Source organism: Ylistrum balloti, unplaced genomic scaffold (genome assembly GCF_031769215.1).
Source record: "Ylistrum balloti isolate Yb309-2 unplaced genomic scaffold, AGI_CSIRO_Ybal_v1 Utg370312, whole genome shotgun sequence".
Classification (NCBI taxonomy): domain Eukaryota; kingdom Metazoa; phylum Mollusca; class Bivalvia; order Pectinida; family Pectinidae; genus Ylistrum; species Ylistrum balloti.
This window is the reverse complement of record NW_026782231.1, coordinates 684,150-698,465: the sequence shown is the minus strand read 5'-3', so window position 1 is coordinate 698,465 and position 14,316 is coordinate 684,150. Positions and strand designations below refer to the sequence as shown.

Here is a 14,316-nt window from a genome sequence, read left to right as displayed (position 1 = left end):
TTTTCTGAGCGGCTTAAAGTTAGTTTTGTTTGATGCTGGTTAGTTTTCTTGTTGGTTGCTTTCTTGTATACCTTGTTCTCGTTTGAAAACGTAACATTTCTTATCTGGATTGACGACGATTTACGTGGCGATGAAGCAGAAGACGCTAACTCTTCCGCAACACCTGGTCTCATCTTCATTATTTCTTTTCAGGAATCTCCGTATATCTTTTGTTCATATTTTGTCATGATTCTATGGAATTTGAGTTGAATTAGATAGTGGTTATGTTGACATGTTGGTATTTATTTTAAATGTTTTTTCTTACTTCTGATATATATGCGTTCATGATTCGAGTTTACTTCTGAAGACACGTTGAAGGCACCCCCCCCTAAAAAATCCCAAAACAAACAAACAAAAACAAAAAAACAAAAAACAAAAGTGAAAATACTGACATGTTAGCTTGGCTAAAAAGGCCAGTGCGCTTGACCTAAGAAGGAACACGGAAGCTATGATATTTACACTTCTGATTATGCATCTTGGTATGGTACCGTTCCGACTATTTAAGTTTGGTTAACATGTTATCAACAGTCAGGAACATTCAATTATTATTATTATTACATTCTTAACGGCCCGTCAACACATAAAAGGTCATTAGTGCCATCAACGGTAAAACACAAAGAAATAACATTAAACAAACCAAAAGGTAAACGACAAATGTTAAAAATCTTAAATGGGTATATTAACACAAAAGATTAAAATGGTACCTCATAGTATATTATATAGACCAACATCTTTCGGGTAATGTAGAATTTTACAAATTACAACAGTTTCAAAAGGGGATTTTAGACATGTAGTGTTACTATAAAAACATTCTCGAGTAGACAGAAGGTCACTGCAGTCCAATAAAAATCACATCCTATGCACCGAGGATTATCTTCGCTTTTCAACATATATGAATGTTTATTGTATGCAATATATTTGTGTAAGGCTTCGTTTGATAGTGCCGGACTGTAGCTGACATAACCACACAGGTTGAAACATTGAACTAAAGCCAACACTGAGGGTGACAAGGGAGTTGTTTGGAAGAAGACACATATTGATAAAGAGTTTAAGAGAAAAGTTTAGTTGTCTCTTACAATCATGCAGCAGGTACAATTTTCGGAAAAATCAAGTCATTTGAATATTGCCCGTTTTATTATTATTCATACTAGCAACTACACCAAAGTTTATATCTTTACTAAACTAGAGAATGTTTGTTGAGAGGCAAAAGGCGATACCATCACTTTTGATTTTAGGAAAAGGTTATGTTCTGGTCATTATGTTATCAAATTAATTTAACTAATTGAATTAACATGTATCGAAGGGTTGAAGTAACAGTGATGGAAATTTTGTTGAAAAAAGCAGGGAAAGAGGGTCATGATTTGTCCAATTTCAGTTTATCTAAAACAATGGGTCAGAATTCATGAGAAGATGCTTATTCATGAGATGTGAACTTTGTGTAGACAGCCGTTTTGACGCCATACTAAATGAGCAGGGCTTACGGCTTTAGGACTGACGAGGACGGACTATCTAAAACATTATACTCGAAACACTGACTACCCCTGTCGCTGATCAGGCAGACCGAATTTCTGTCCAGGGATGAGAAGAAACTAAGGGAGGAAGAAGCGAAAGAGAGACGGAGGGAGGCGTTAGATATCCTCAATTTTTGCTGGAGTTGGAGGAATCTCGGTTGTCGAGAAAAGTTCATGTCTCGTGCTTAAACAAAAACGTACAGAGTATATGAGATTGAAAAAAACAGACTGTATGCTTACTGCAGACATAGCTTGAGGACGATGCTGTCTTCGGTATTCCATTTTTGTATCACCTGGAATTTGAAAATCGATCCAAAAAACGGGGCAGTATTAATATAAGAGGTAATTGTGAGGGAATAAACAGTCGCACATGTAAATAATTTAAAGCGACTACTATCCCCTCATAGCCAGATACAAGTGTTTACCTATTGCAAATAATGTGTACAATTTCAAATGGAGATTTAGAACGCCAGTTTAGGGGAGGTAAATCGTACTTCCCTCTTATATAATGATAAAGCTAACTGTACGTTCCTGAAAAGAAGGAAACAATTACAAATCCTCTAAATCGCAACTTCAGCTGCTCAAACGTTAAACAATATAGATCGTGTAACAAACACAAATCTACAATAGTATCGACGTTTAAAAGAGCTCTATGAAAAACAATCGTGTAGAATTATCTAAGTGACTACAAGCACAGCCACTAAAATATGTAAGATGTCATAAAAACCGGTAGTAACACAAAGCAAATCTCAGCATTAGTTGATAACATTGGAACAAAATAAATACGTGTCAGATTATCAAGAAAATTATTAAATATATTTGCAGCTCACCTGAAACAATATTACTGTACCTATACATAAGATAAAAAGGCAAGGTTCTTTAACACTTGATTATTAACTATTGGGAAACAATAGTCGATAATATATTGAAAAGGTACTTGGAAACTAAAAATTAATTAACAATCAGTGCATCAAATCTGGTGTAGGATTTACCAAATAAATTGCAAAAGGTCTGAAAGGAAGACATTCTGTCGGAGTTTCTCAGGACATTGGAACACTGGGTGATTCTTATAGTTAAGACATTATCCATAGAAGTCTTCAGGACGGCGAAGCCTAAAAATTAATATCAAGTACTTTCCATTGGTGACGGAAACCGTCCGTAAACATGACAAGATATCATGTCGGAAAGCAAATTAAATCAAATTAGTTTATTATATCAGGATTGTTTCTGAATTGAACTCGAGTGCATCGCAAAAGAGTGAACGAAACAGCATGAGAAATGAATTCCATTCTTCCAACGTTTGTTTTATTAATGCAAGTTCGATTCAGTCGATGATCAGCACCCAGATTGGACACAAATTATCTACGTTCTCCTTCCCCATGCTCCGAAAAAAAAATGGTAAAATTAGACTGTAATTAAAAATTTGTTGCCAAGATTTCATCAAATTGTGAACATTTCTAAATATCATTTCTTCGCCGTGTAGAAAAAAAATCCAGAATTGTTCCGGAAAAAGAAATTTAAAAGTAAAAACAAAGTCACATTTTTCAAGATCTAGGTAAACAAGTTCAGGATTTTTTCCTAATTGGGACAATTTCGCACGAGCATTCGGCGTCATCAGATATATCTACACGGAAAAAGTCATATTTTTCATTACTACCTTGAAGAAATAACTTTATGTGCACAACATTTAATTCCCTGTCATCAAATGCAGCTGTTTGGGAGTTATAAAAAGATTTAAAGTTTGTAAAGGCAATGGAGTACAAGATGTAATGTTTAGTGCATTCCGTAATCGCAGAGTAGATGAAGAAAATAGGAGCTGGTTTGAGATAGACTGTATACCGGAAGTACAAAGTCATGTCCGTTTCTCACTGAATATAGAAGAGTTTGACCTACTGTGATCTTACAAAGGAAAGTCACGAGTTAAATGACGTTTCATCTTGTTCAATAACAGTAATTTCAATCCCTCCTTACCGAAAGATAATTGTTACTTGCTTAAAAAGGGTAAATCTACTATAATTAAACAAATAAATTTTGGTCCTCCACGTTACCCGTCCCATAATTCATTAGGATATTCTAACGCTGGTTAAACAATTCTATTTTAATAATGTATCACGTTAGATCATATAGTTTGAATCTCTTTAAGCATTGCATAACTGATCAATGAATGTTTTTTACGTGGTCACCCCATTTACTTTAACATTAAAGCTAACGCCAAGTGCTTATGAAAATCATTGAAATTTACAAATATATTACCAAATTTCAATTCCAGATCATCATTAAAATCGACTGAATTTGTTATAAAAAGAATGTAGCTTTTGCAAGGTAAAAATTAACAAGTATTATTTCTTAGAGACTAAGTCCTGATTGCTTGTGGTTTGTGAGGCATAAAAAGAAGGCGTACTGAGGTGTTATTCGCAAAAGGATGGAAAGCCGAGTGTAAGATATCTGCAATATCATTAATTATAGGGGCCCAGGATATAACCCTGTATTACTCCCGCTTTAGTAAACACATAGTCAGCAAAATACGGAAAGATAATTTTCCTACCAAGCCAAAAAGTCTCCGGATAAGCTAGCTCTTAAGTTAATTGATATTCCATGATGCCAAATACGATTTAAAGTTTTAATGTATCGCAGAACACTAAACATGTTTTTCTCTTCAAGAGCCAAACAAATATGATAAATATAGATGTACTGATAAACAATTGAGTGACCTGGCATAAATCCTGAATGGAAAGAGTCGATAGTTTTGTCAGTCTTCTTTTCCTACATAGGTAGATCGGTATCGCTTATTGCTGTCATCGACTTATAGTACAAAACTCTGTATTCAAAATATTAACCTTATTGCTATCCTCTGAAACTGTATCACCTACAATTGAAAGGAAATCACCTGTTCATTTCATAAATCTTCCCCAATATTGTTTTTGGTCCTATCAATTACACCATGGAAAGTTTCATAACAAATTTGCCGTTAATGTTGTTATAATGGTGAAGTGTGAAAATTCTTACTTTTCTGTGCAACCTGTCACGAATTATTTTGTCTTAATTCAAAAGTGATCCATTGTTAATCTTTGTGTCCAATGATAAATTCATTTGTAGGAATACAAAGATGGGATATCTACATGTAATGATTCGCATCGAGCTATACAAGTTTTTCTCAAATCAATGGGATGGAGAAATAAACTCATTACACCTATTAAAATGAACAGGTTTATATATGAGGAATAATAAAAGGGATGTGGACGGAAGCAATGCAAATGTTACCAGAAAGGATTTACATTAATTTTTCGTTTGCATACAGTAAATATCAGGAGCGGAATGTTGTAATTCAATGTTCGTACAAAGTAAATCACTTCCCAGAAACTTAAGCTCAAGGAAACATGTTGTCTGTAGTGGGGTTTTTTTTACGAAAATACAAGAAATCCATCACCAGCGAAGGCACTGTCTAAACGAAATGGTGTGTGTAATCCTTCTTAATGAGTACATGCTTGTTTAAATGGGTTGCAGGAAGAGAAATAATGTTGTACTATCCAGCTCTATCTCATAAAACATATATTTACGTCTAACGCTTATTAAATTTACTTTAAATATTGATAATTCATTTCGACTGGGGTTAGTTTTAATATCCATGTAAGAAAGCAATCACAGAGCGGGAACTGAACTTGTTCCGTCTAACCCTAAACACAACAAGCACCTGGTGCTAGGTTTGTAGAGGTTTATTGACAGATAGTAAAACATAAAATAAACACTTACGACGTGTGGGGCTTTATGATAGCTCACTCGACTTGACATCTTTGATTAACTGATGCTGAAAAGGCTGCTCTCATGACCATGCCGTTTCTCTCAGACGGAAAATAAGAGAAGACACACAAGGGCAGTAACTCTAAATTACTCTTGCTGATTACTAGCGATCAGCGGCTAAGGGGAGAGAACTCCTGGTTCCATCACACTCCCCGCCTGATATGAATAATATCACTAATTATAGATACACATTTAACACAAAGGTTCGAATAACATAACGAATTAGAATGATTGTCCAATAAATGCAAATTGAGAAAACAATAGTTATTGACTAGTATGTTCAATTGGATGTTCGTAGAACAGGTAACGTTCATCCCGCATGTATAAAACACCAGGTGTATATATATATATAAACACAGTTTGTCTATTACACTGACTCTTTATCCTTTGAAAGGAGAATCACGATCTGAGTGACCGGACGGACTAAAGTTGACTTCTTTCCCCCTCGACATATTTGAATTTCGACCTTTCGAACAAGTCCATCCTCACTAGGAAAGGTACGAGTGATGATGCCAAGAGGCCAATCATTGCGTGCGACTTGTTCATCCTTCATAAGGACAACATCTCCTTCCTCCACGTTTGGAGATTCGTGATTCCATTTCCTCCTAGTCTGTAACAATGGTAGAAATTCCTTACGCCATCGATTCCAGAAATTCTCCGCTAGCACCTGTACGTGTTTCCACTGTGATCTAAACATATCCTTATGACCCAAGTATCCAAACGACTCTACTTGACTCCCAGTTTTCTGTGTCAAAATAGTTGCTGGAGAAAGGATAAATGGGTTATCGGTGTCTGTCGAAACAGGAACCAATGGTCGTGCATTGATGATTGCAGTTACTTCTGCCATGAACGTGGATAACACTTCGTGCGAAAGTTTATGGTTGCTGCCTAGCAACATTGAGTCTAGTATGCGTCTTGCGATACCGATCATGCGCTCCCAGGATCCTCCAAAATTTGACGCATGCGGTGGGTTAAATTTCCAGATTGTACCGGACTCCCGAAGGAATTCCTTGACTTGCCGGTCTTCAATGAAGATCGCTGTAGCTCCCAGGTCTGAAGTAGCACCAATAAAGTTAGTACCTCTGTCGGAGCGAAACTCGGCGACTTTCCCTCTGATAGCGTAAAATCTCCTGACAGCATTTATGAATGATGCAGAGCTCATTTCTTCAAGCAACTCGATATGGACAGCCCGAGAAGACAAACACGTGAAAAGCGCTGCCCAGCGTTTGCTAGCTGCCGAACCACCCCTGGTCCTGCGGGTTACAACATTCCAAGGCCCGAATACGTCAACGCCGACGTATGTGAATGGCGGGCTAGGTGTCACTCGCTCAGTTGGAAGATCCGCCATTTTCTGTTCAGCACACTTCCCGCGGAGTCTACGGCACTTCATGCAATGATGAATCACGAAGGACACTAGTCTTTTCCCTCCAGTGATCCAAAATCCTGCAGATCTTATAGCGCCTTCTGTCAGATGTCTCCCTTGGTGTTGGACAGAGTAATGGAAGTGACGAGTTAACAGTGTAGCGACGTGATGTCGTCCAGGTATCAAGATAGGGTTCTTTTCACCTCTAGGTAACTCCGACTTTTTAAGTCTTCCTCCAGCACGTATTATGCCATTCTCATCCAGGTAGGGAGATAGTTCCTTTGGACATTTCCTGATGTCCCCATAGAATCCCCTTTGAAGCTCTCTGACGATAAACACTTCTGCTGCTGCACGACTTTCGACCGAACGGTAAGTGTCACATTTGTGCCATCCTGCACAATTGTGGTGTTTTGACTTAAATGACGTAGCTATGTGTTTAATGAGAGATATGGCCAACAGCAGGTTGGTCCAGCTAGAACATTTCTCAAACCGTTCTAGCCAAGACCTGGGAGGTTTGTCGACGTCCTCTATGTCCGTTTTGATGACCTTGACGACTTCTTGTCGAACTTCTACATCTTCGTCTGGTGCAACCAAAGGGAAGAGTGAGGATGATGTAGATGATGGCTCAATCTCTGGAGAGTCTGGTTTAGGAGGTCCTTGAATCCACATGCTCCTTTCCAAAAGGGCTGGAGCTATATACCGAGTACCGATATCAGCGGGATTGCTCTCCGTAGAAACATAGAACCACTGATCTGGTTTTGAAAATTCCAGTATCCTGCACACCCTGTTCGCTACATAGATGTAAAATCGGCGAGTCCTGTTTGTGACGTAGCCGAGTACGACCTTACTGTCTGTATGGAAGAATATGCGTTCCCTGGGAAAAGATAATTCTTGTGTAATAACTTCAGCTATTTCCACCGCTAGTACCGCGGCACACAGTTCTAAACGGGGAATGGTGTGTCCGTGACGCGGTGCAATTTTCGACTTCCCTTAAACGAAGCTAAAGCGTGGTTGCCCATCCTCATCTAGAGATTTGAGGTATGCGACCGCAGAAATTGCCCTCTCTGACGCGTCGGAATAAACATGCAGCTCACTTACGGAGTTGATATGTGACGGATATCTGCGAGGTATTTGGAAAGTCTCTAAGTCCTGGACTGAAGTGTCCCACTGTTTCCATGAATCCTTGAATTCCTCTGGCAATGGTTGATCCCAATCAATAGTACCAGATACCATGTCTCGAAGGAGGATTTTTCCTTGTACAGTTACGGGAGAGAGGAATCCAAGGGGGTCGTACAGACGGTTTATTGTGGATAAGACACCGCGGCGTGTATATGGTTTGGACTCCTTGGATATAGCGAATGTGAAGACGTCGGTTTCCAACTCCCAACACAGACCAAGGCTCCGTTGTGAAGGAAGGGCATCGGTGCCAATCTCTATCTTCTTCAGATCATTGGCCAGATCCTCTGGCGGCAGGGCGTTAAGAACATCCTCGCAGTTAGACGTGAATTTGTGGAGTCTGATATGGCTGGTGTTCAAGGCCTTCTTTGTCTGGTCAAGTAAGCTGATCGCCTCTTGAGCAGTAGGGAGTGATGTAAGCCCATCGTCGACGTAAAAGTTTCCTTGTATGAACTCGAGAACGTTACTGCCAAACTCCCTTTCCCCTTCTTTGGCTGTCCTAAGAAGACCATAAGAGGCCACGGCTGGTGAAGGACTATTACCAAACACGTGCTTAAGCATTCTATACTCCACCAGCTGCTTCCCAGGGTCATTGTCCTCATACCATATGAATCTCAAGAAATTGCGGTGGTCTTCCCTCACGCCAAAACAGTAAAACATCTGCTCTACGTCACAGCTCACAGCTACTGCTTCCTTTCTAAATCTTAAGAGGACGCCAAGGAGATTGTTCGTCAAATCCGGACCCTTCATCAGAACTTGGTTCAATGAGATACCTTCGTACATGGCTGACGAGTCGAAAACTCCCCGAATCTTATCCGGCTTCTTGGGATGATAGATGCCGAAAGGTGGCAAATACCAACACTCCTCATCATCAGAAAGTGGGGGAGCCAATTCTGCATGCCCATTGTCAATGATTCCTTTCATGAAGGAAGTGAAGTGGTCTCGTTTGACAGGATTCCTCTGAAGAGAAGCATCGAGGATCTGAGCTCTTTTTAAGGCTTGGTACCTGTTATTAGGTAGTCTAGGACGAGGTTCCCGAAAAGGCAGTGGAGCAATCCATTTACCTTGAGAATCCTTTGTAAACTCTTTGTCCATGAGTTCAAGAAATGCTCGGTCTTCTAAAGACAAGCCGACTTTGTTGTCATTCTGGGTTTGTTGAAACACGTCCCGTCCGATGTTTGATTCCTCATAAACGCCTTTCACTTTGAATTGATTTTCACATGGTGGAAACAGTGTGGGACGTCCGTCCTCAAGTATCCTTGTTTTAAGAACAGAGACATCTGATGAGTCTGGAGGATGTGTAGTTCCAAGACAGACGTTACCTACAATGACCCAGCCTAAACGTAATCTCTGGGCGAATGGAGAGTTAGATGGACCAATAATCTGTTCGCACACGTAGTGGGCCTCTGGCACGTCGCGACCAATCAACAAGAGAATTTGAGATCCAGGGTCTAGTGGTGGAAGGTCGACATCCTTCAGGTGACTATGGTAAGTTGTAATCTCTGGGGTGGGTATCTCTAAACGATTGTTGGGAATCTGATCACACTCGAGTATCCCAGGTAATAACAAGCTAAATTCGCCGTCCAGAGAAGAGACTGAGAATCCGTGTGCACATCTACCTTGAGTAGGGAGGTCACCTGCGCAAGAAACAAATGTGTACCGCTCCGTTGTCTCTCCTGAGACATTCATAACATCGAAGAACGCAGGTCGACATAACGTGCGGTTGCTCTGGTCGTCAAGAATGGCGTACATATTGATCGCCAGCTCTGGCTTTCCAGTCGGGTGGACCTTTACCAGTATAGTTTTTGAGCACGACCTTCCAGAAAACTTCTTTCCTCCACACACGCGGGTACATTTATTCACGACTCCCACCTCCACAGATTTCTCCCCGCCGTTCTGGCTTGGGGTTTTGTCGTTGTGCCTACTCGGCTTGTTCTGCTCCTTACGATTTATAGGTTCACCACGATCTCTAGGGTGAAGCGCGGTTGCATGTTGATCGCTCCCACACTCTGAGCACTTGATGGAAACTGTACAGTTTTTGAACATATGTGTATCAGTATCGCAACATCGATAGCACATGCGGTGTTCACCTAGGATCCGCCTCCGTTCAGATAGCGACTTAAGTCTAAATGACCTGCATTGGTTGACATTATGGTTTGACGTGTTATGTATAGGACACTGTTTCTCGCCTAATTTGGAATCGTTGCCTAACACCTGTGTCTTGGCCACGCGAACGTTCGACCGGATCCGGTCTTTCTGGCGCGGATCACCTCTCGCATACCCGGTTGGCACTTCCTTACACACTAGGCCAGGATCATTAAACATATAACTCATTTCCTTTAAGAAGGCGACGAATTCGGAGAATGGCGGAAAGGCCACATCCTTGGTCTTTTTGTATTTGGCAGCCCGGACCGTCCATTTCCCTTGGATGTGATAAGGTAACTTTGCGACAATAGGAAGAACTCCGGAAGAGGTATTGAAATAACTAAGTAGTGCCGCGTACATGGGATCTCCCATAAGGGATTCAATCTCGGACAGAGTGTCAGACAATTCATATAGCTTGGCATTGTCCCTGTTGCCTAACTTGGGGAATTTTTCTAGTTTCACTTTAAGTGATGATTCTACCATTTCGGGGCATCCATATCTCTCACTGAGACGTTCCCACAGTCTTTCCAGACCCCTGGATGGGTTAAATGTATTTGATGCTCTCAGACTTTGTGCGTGCTTCTTGGACTCTGGGCCCAGCCATTTAATTAACAGGTCAAACTCCTCATTTGGCGTAACACTCAGTTCTTTAGTTACAGACTGAAAACTAGCCTTCCACATAATGAAGGTCTCGGGTTTGTCGTCAAATGTTGTAAGTCTTTGGAGGAGAAGGTCCTTCCTCAACAAATACTTGGTGAAGTCTGAGTAACACGACTTCTCTGGATAGAAACTCGGTGAGTTAGGATTCAATTGTCCTTTGGCTGGTTCAGCGTCAGGGATGACCTCCAAATATGGGTTGGGAGGTACAGCCGCCTCAATGTCGTCCTTACTAGCAACCCGGTTACTAGGCGTTCCAATCCGACTATGTTCTATTACATATTGTTCGGTTCGCTCCCCTGCATCCATTTCTGGTAGTATAGGTAGAGGGAGTTGTGACCCTCTCTCTGACTTGCATACGTCCAACTCCTCATACATAGCGTCCAATTCTGCTTGAGCGACCGCAGCTTCCTGTTGCGACTTCAAAAACTGCAGGTCTGACTCGTAGCCAGCCCTCTGTCTAAGAACTTCAGCCTCCATCCGTGCTTGCTGTTTTTGTATCTCCATCTCGCGGTGCATGAAGGTTAGGCGTGTCTTGGCTGCTTCCAGCTTGGCACGCTGGCGTGCCAGTAGGGAGCTGTTGTGGCTGCTGACTGAGTTGCTCCTGGATCCACTCGGAGTGTGACTGTGTATTGAAGGCGACTTTGATTTCACCTGTGACTTAGTTTCCTCCCCTGTCTGGGAGGTTGCTTTCTCCTGAACTCTTGCCATCTCCTCATAGACTCTTGTCACCCTTTCGTAAACCTGGGCGTGTATCGATTCTTGGGATGCTTTCTCCCGTTTACTGGTCTCTGTGTTAAGACGCGTCAAATATCGCACGAAGGTCTTTATCTCCTCAAGGTAGGCATCATATGTCTCTCGTAGACGCTCCCTGTTTGCTGCGACCAAATCCTTTTGGTCCATTTTAGACGCGAAGTCGGCGATGATGTTGTTAATCCTTCTCCGGAAGTCGATGAGCTTGGAGGCACTCTTCTGTACCGTGGCCTCATACAGTGCCTCTCCTCCATCTGTTAGAGTTTTTTCTCGATGAGGTCTGTCTGAGGAGGAAAATTCTAGGTCTGAGAAAGGCTGTAGCAAGGCTTTATCTTCATTAGGAGGCATCTCATGCCCTTGTTGCTCTTGCAACTTGGTAGGATCCTGATCCTTTGAGGTAGCCATCATGTATCGCTGGCACACGTCGTTTTACTGCTCCGTCTAACCCTAAACACAACAAGCACCTGGTGCTAGGTTTGTAGAGGTTTATTGACAGATAGTATATACATGTAGTAAAACATAAAATAAACACTTACGACGTGTGGGGCTTTATGATAGCTCACTCGACTTGACATCTTTGATTAACTGATGCTGAAAAGGCTGCTCTCATGACCATGCCGTTTCTCTCAGACGGAAAATAAGAGAAGACACACAAGGGCAGTAACTCTAAATTACTCTTGCTGATTACTAGCGATCAGCGGCTAAGGGGAGAGAACTCCTGGTTCCATCACAGAACTAAATATTATATTGAGAAAAGATGCGTCGATAGAGATTTCATTTGAGTTTAGGAAGTGCAGTTGTCCCGTTCTACAATAGTGTGTACTTAATACATATGCATAAAAAAGGTGGAAAGTTTGCTGTCATTGTGGTAATGCCAAAAACTTATATTTAAACTGCAACAAGCTGCTGGTTTGAAGGCCTAAAATTAGAAAATGATAAATCACGGAACACCCGTAAGCACCCGCATTGCTGTTTTAAACAACTCCATGAAAAGAATTGGGCACATATCTTTTAAACTTTCACAAAAGATACCCCCTACTGTTAAACGGGGTCTTGTAAGTTTGATATCCATGTAGTTTTTTTATTGTAGAGCAAGGAGACTGATTGACAAGTGGTGAGCCTCATATTAAATGTTTTTACTTTTGGCGGACATATTTGCATTTTTCAAAAATCAGTACCTAGACCCATTTGCCTGCGATGTTTAAGGGCCTTAATGTCACTTTTAAAGGAGCCCTTTCCTTAACCGTTCATAAATCCTACACTGATTGTATGACCGGAAGTTGTACCCCAGAAAAACCTAATGTACACTACCATATTCCAATGAAAAAGTACATCTGTATAGTCGTCTAACATAACAGATAACACACCAAAGTCCCTAACATGCATATATTTCAGCCGATATCCATCCTGTAACAGAAACGTATAATTAATCAACTATGATACAGAAACCACTTCATCTACAGACATTTTACATTTATATATTTATAGAAATTGTCGTTAACAATGTAATAATAACAATAATAATAATTGTTTAACATTTATTTGGACTGCATCGACTTTCTGTCTACTCGAGAATTTTTTTTCGTTACGTCACATTAACGTAATATTACTATTAACATCATCCATGAACGCTCTGCCCGATGACCAGGTTAGCTGTATGTCATTATACATTTGGAGATTCAAGATGTATGTAAGAAAATGAAAAGAATGATAGAATAATAATAATTATTATTATTATGACTTTCTTAACGGCCCGTCAACACATAAAAGGTCATTAGGGCCATCAACCGGTAAAACACAGCGATCCAACAAGGAAAACAACATCAAACAATTTTAAAAGGCGAAAAATCTTAAATGGTTATATTATCATAAATATTAAAATGTTAAGTCTTAGTCTATTATATAGACCAACATCGTTCAAATATCATAGAAGTTTATTAATCTAAAGTTTCAAAAACGGTCTTTAGACTGTTATGTTACGATAAAAAATGTCTCGAGTAGACAGAAAGTCACTGCAGTCCAATAAAAATGTTAAACGGTGAATGGCTTATCACGTCCTATGCACCGAGGGTAAGCTGCGCCTTTCGACCTATACGAATGAGGAATGTTTGTATTCAACATAATTATATCGCGTAAATGAAATCCTCATGCCACATTTCACATGACCTTTGTTTAAACGTATTACACACAAATAATTTAAATGAGTTAAGGCATGCGTGGTCACGTGCTGCATATTTGGGTAGGTGTTGCCTGATGATAATTATGTTAATAGAAATCTTAACTAATTCAGAAATTTTCCTACCGTGAAGCTTGCTTATTATGCGTTTTCATACATCCTATATTTTAACACAATATTGCGAAACAATTGATTTTCTTTCGTAAGATGAATGTATAAAGGTTTGTGCCAGTTACAGCCCTCTAACTACAAACAACTGACTCAACTGAATATGGGACCCTTACACAAAACAGGTAGATATACATTATGGTTTTGTCATTGGTTATGTTGTTTTTAAATGATTTACCTTGCATTGAAACAGTTCTATACACGTATTTTGCGTTTAGAAGTTATATTTTGTTCTTTAGATTCACAGCTCTGCTGTCACCTCAGTGCGGCTTTTTAGCTTAAGCAAATTTTGATGACATTCAAAGATAATTATGAAGAAATAGAATACATGATCACTAGTTTTTGTGAATCTGTCGCACTTTCTCCCTTAAATTGCTAGGTCTGAAAATTGGTCGTACATTTTTTCATGCTTTGAACCACTAAAACGGGAAAGAGTCATTACATATCGGTCCATATTGATATATTAAATCGTGAAAGGAATGGGACACATTTAGGACTAACGGATACGCACAGTTACATTGGATGTTACT

The 14,316-nt window shown here is 40.2% G+C and overlaps 1 protein-coding gene across 1 annotated transcript; it reads right to left on the bottom strand.

Moving 5' to 3' along the window:
- Positions 1 to 5,715: 5,715 nt before the first annotated feature.
- LOC132553231 (uncharacterized) lies at positions 5,716 to 7,380 on the bottom strand. Its single transcript, XM_060217460.1, has one exon. The coding sequence runs from the start codon at positions 7,378 to 7,380 to the stop codon at positions 5,716 to 5,718; it is 1,665 nt and encodes a 554-aa protein (XP_060073443.1).
- Between the last annotated feature and the right edge of the window lie 6,936 nt (positions 7,381 to 14,316).

Excerpts from the sequence above, each read along its gene's own strand:
- LOC132553231 (XM_060217460.1), bottom strand. The coding sequence starts at position 7,380 with ATGTGGATTCAAGGACCTCCTAAACCAGACTCTCCAGAGATTGAGCCA.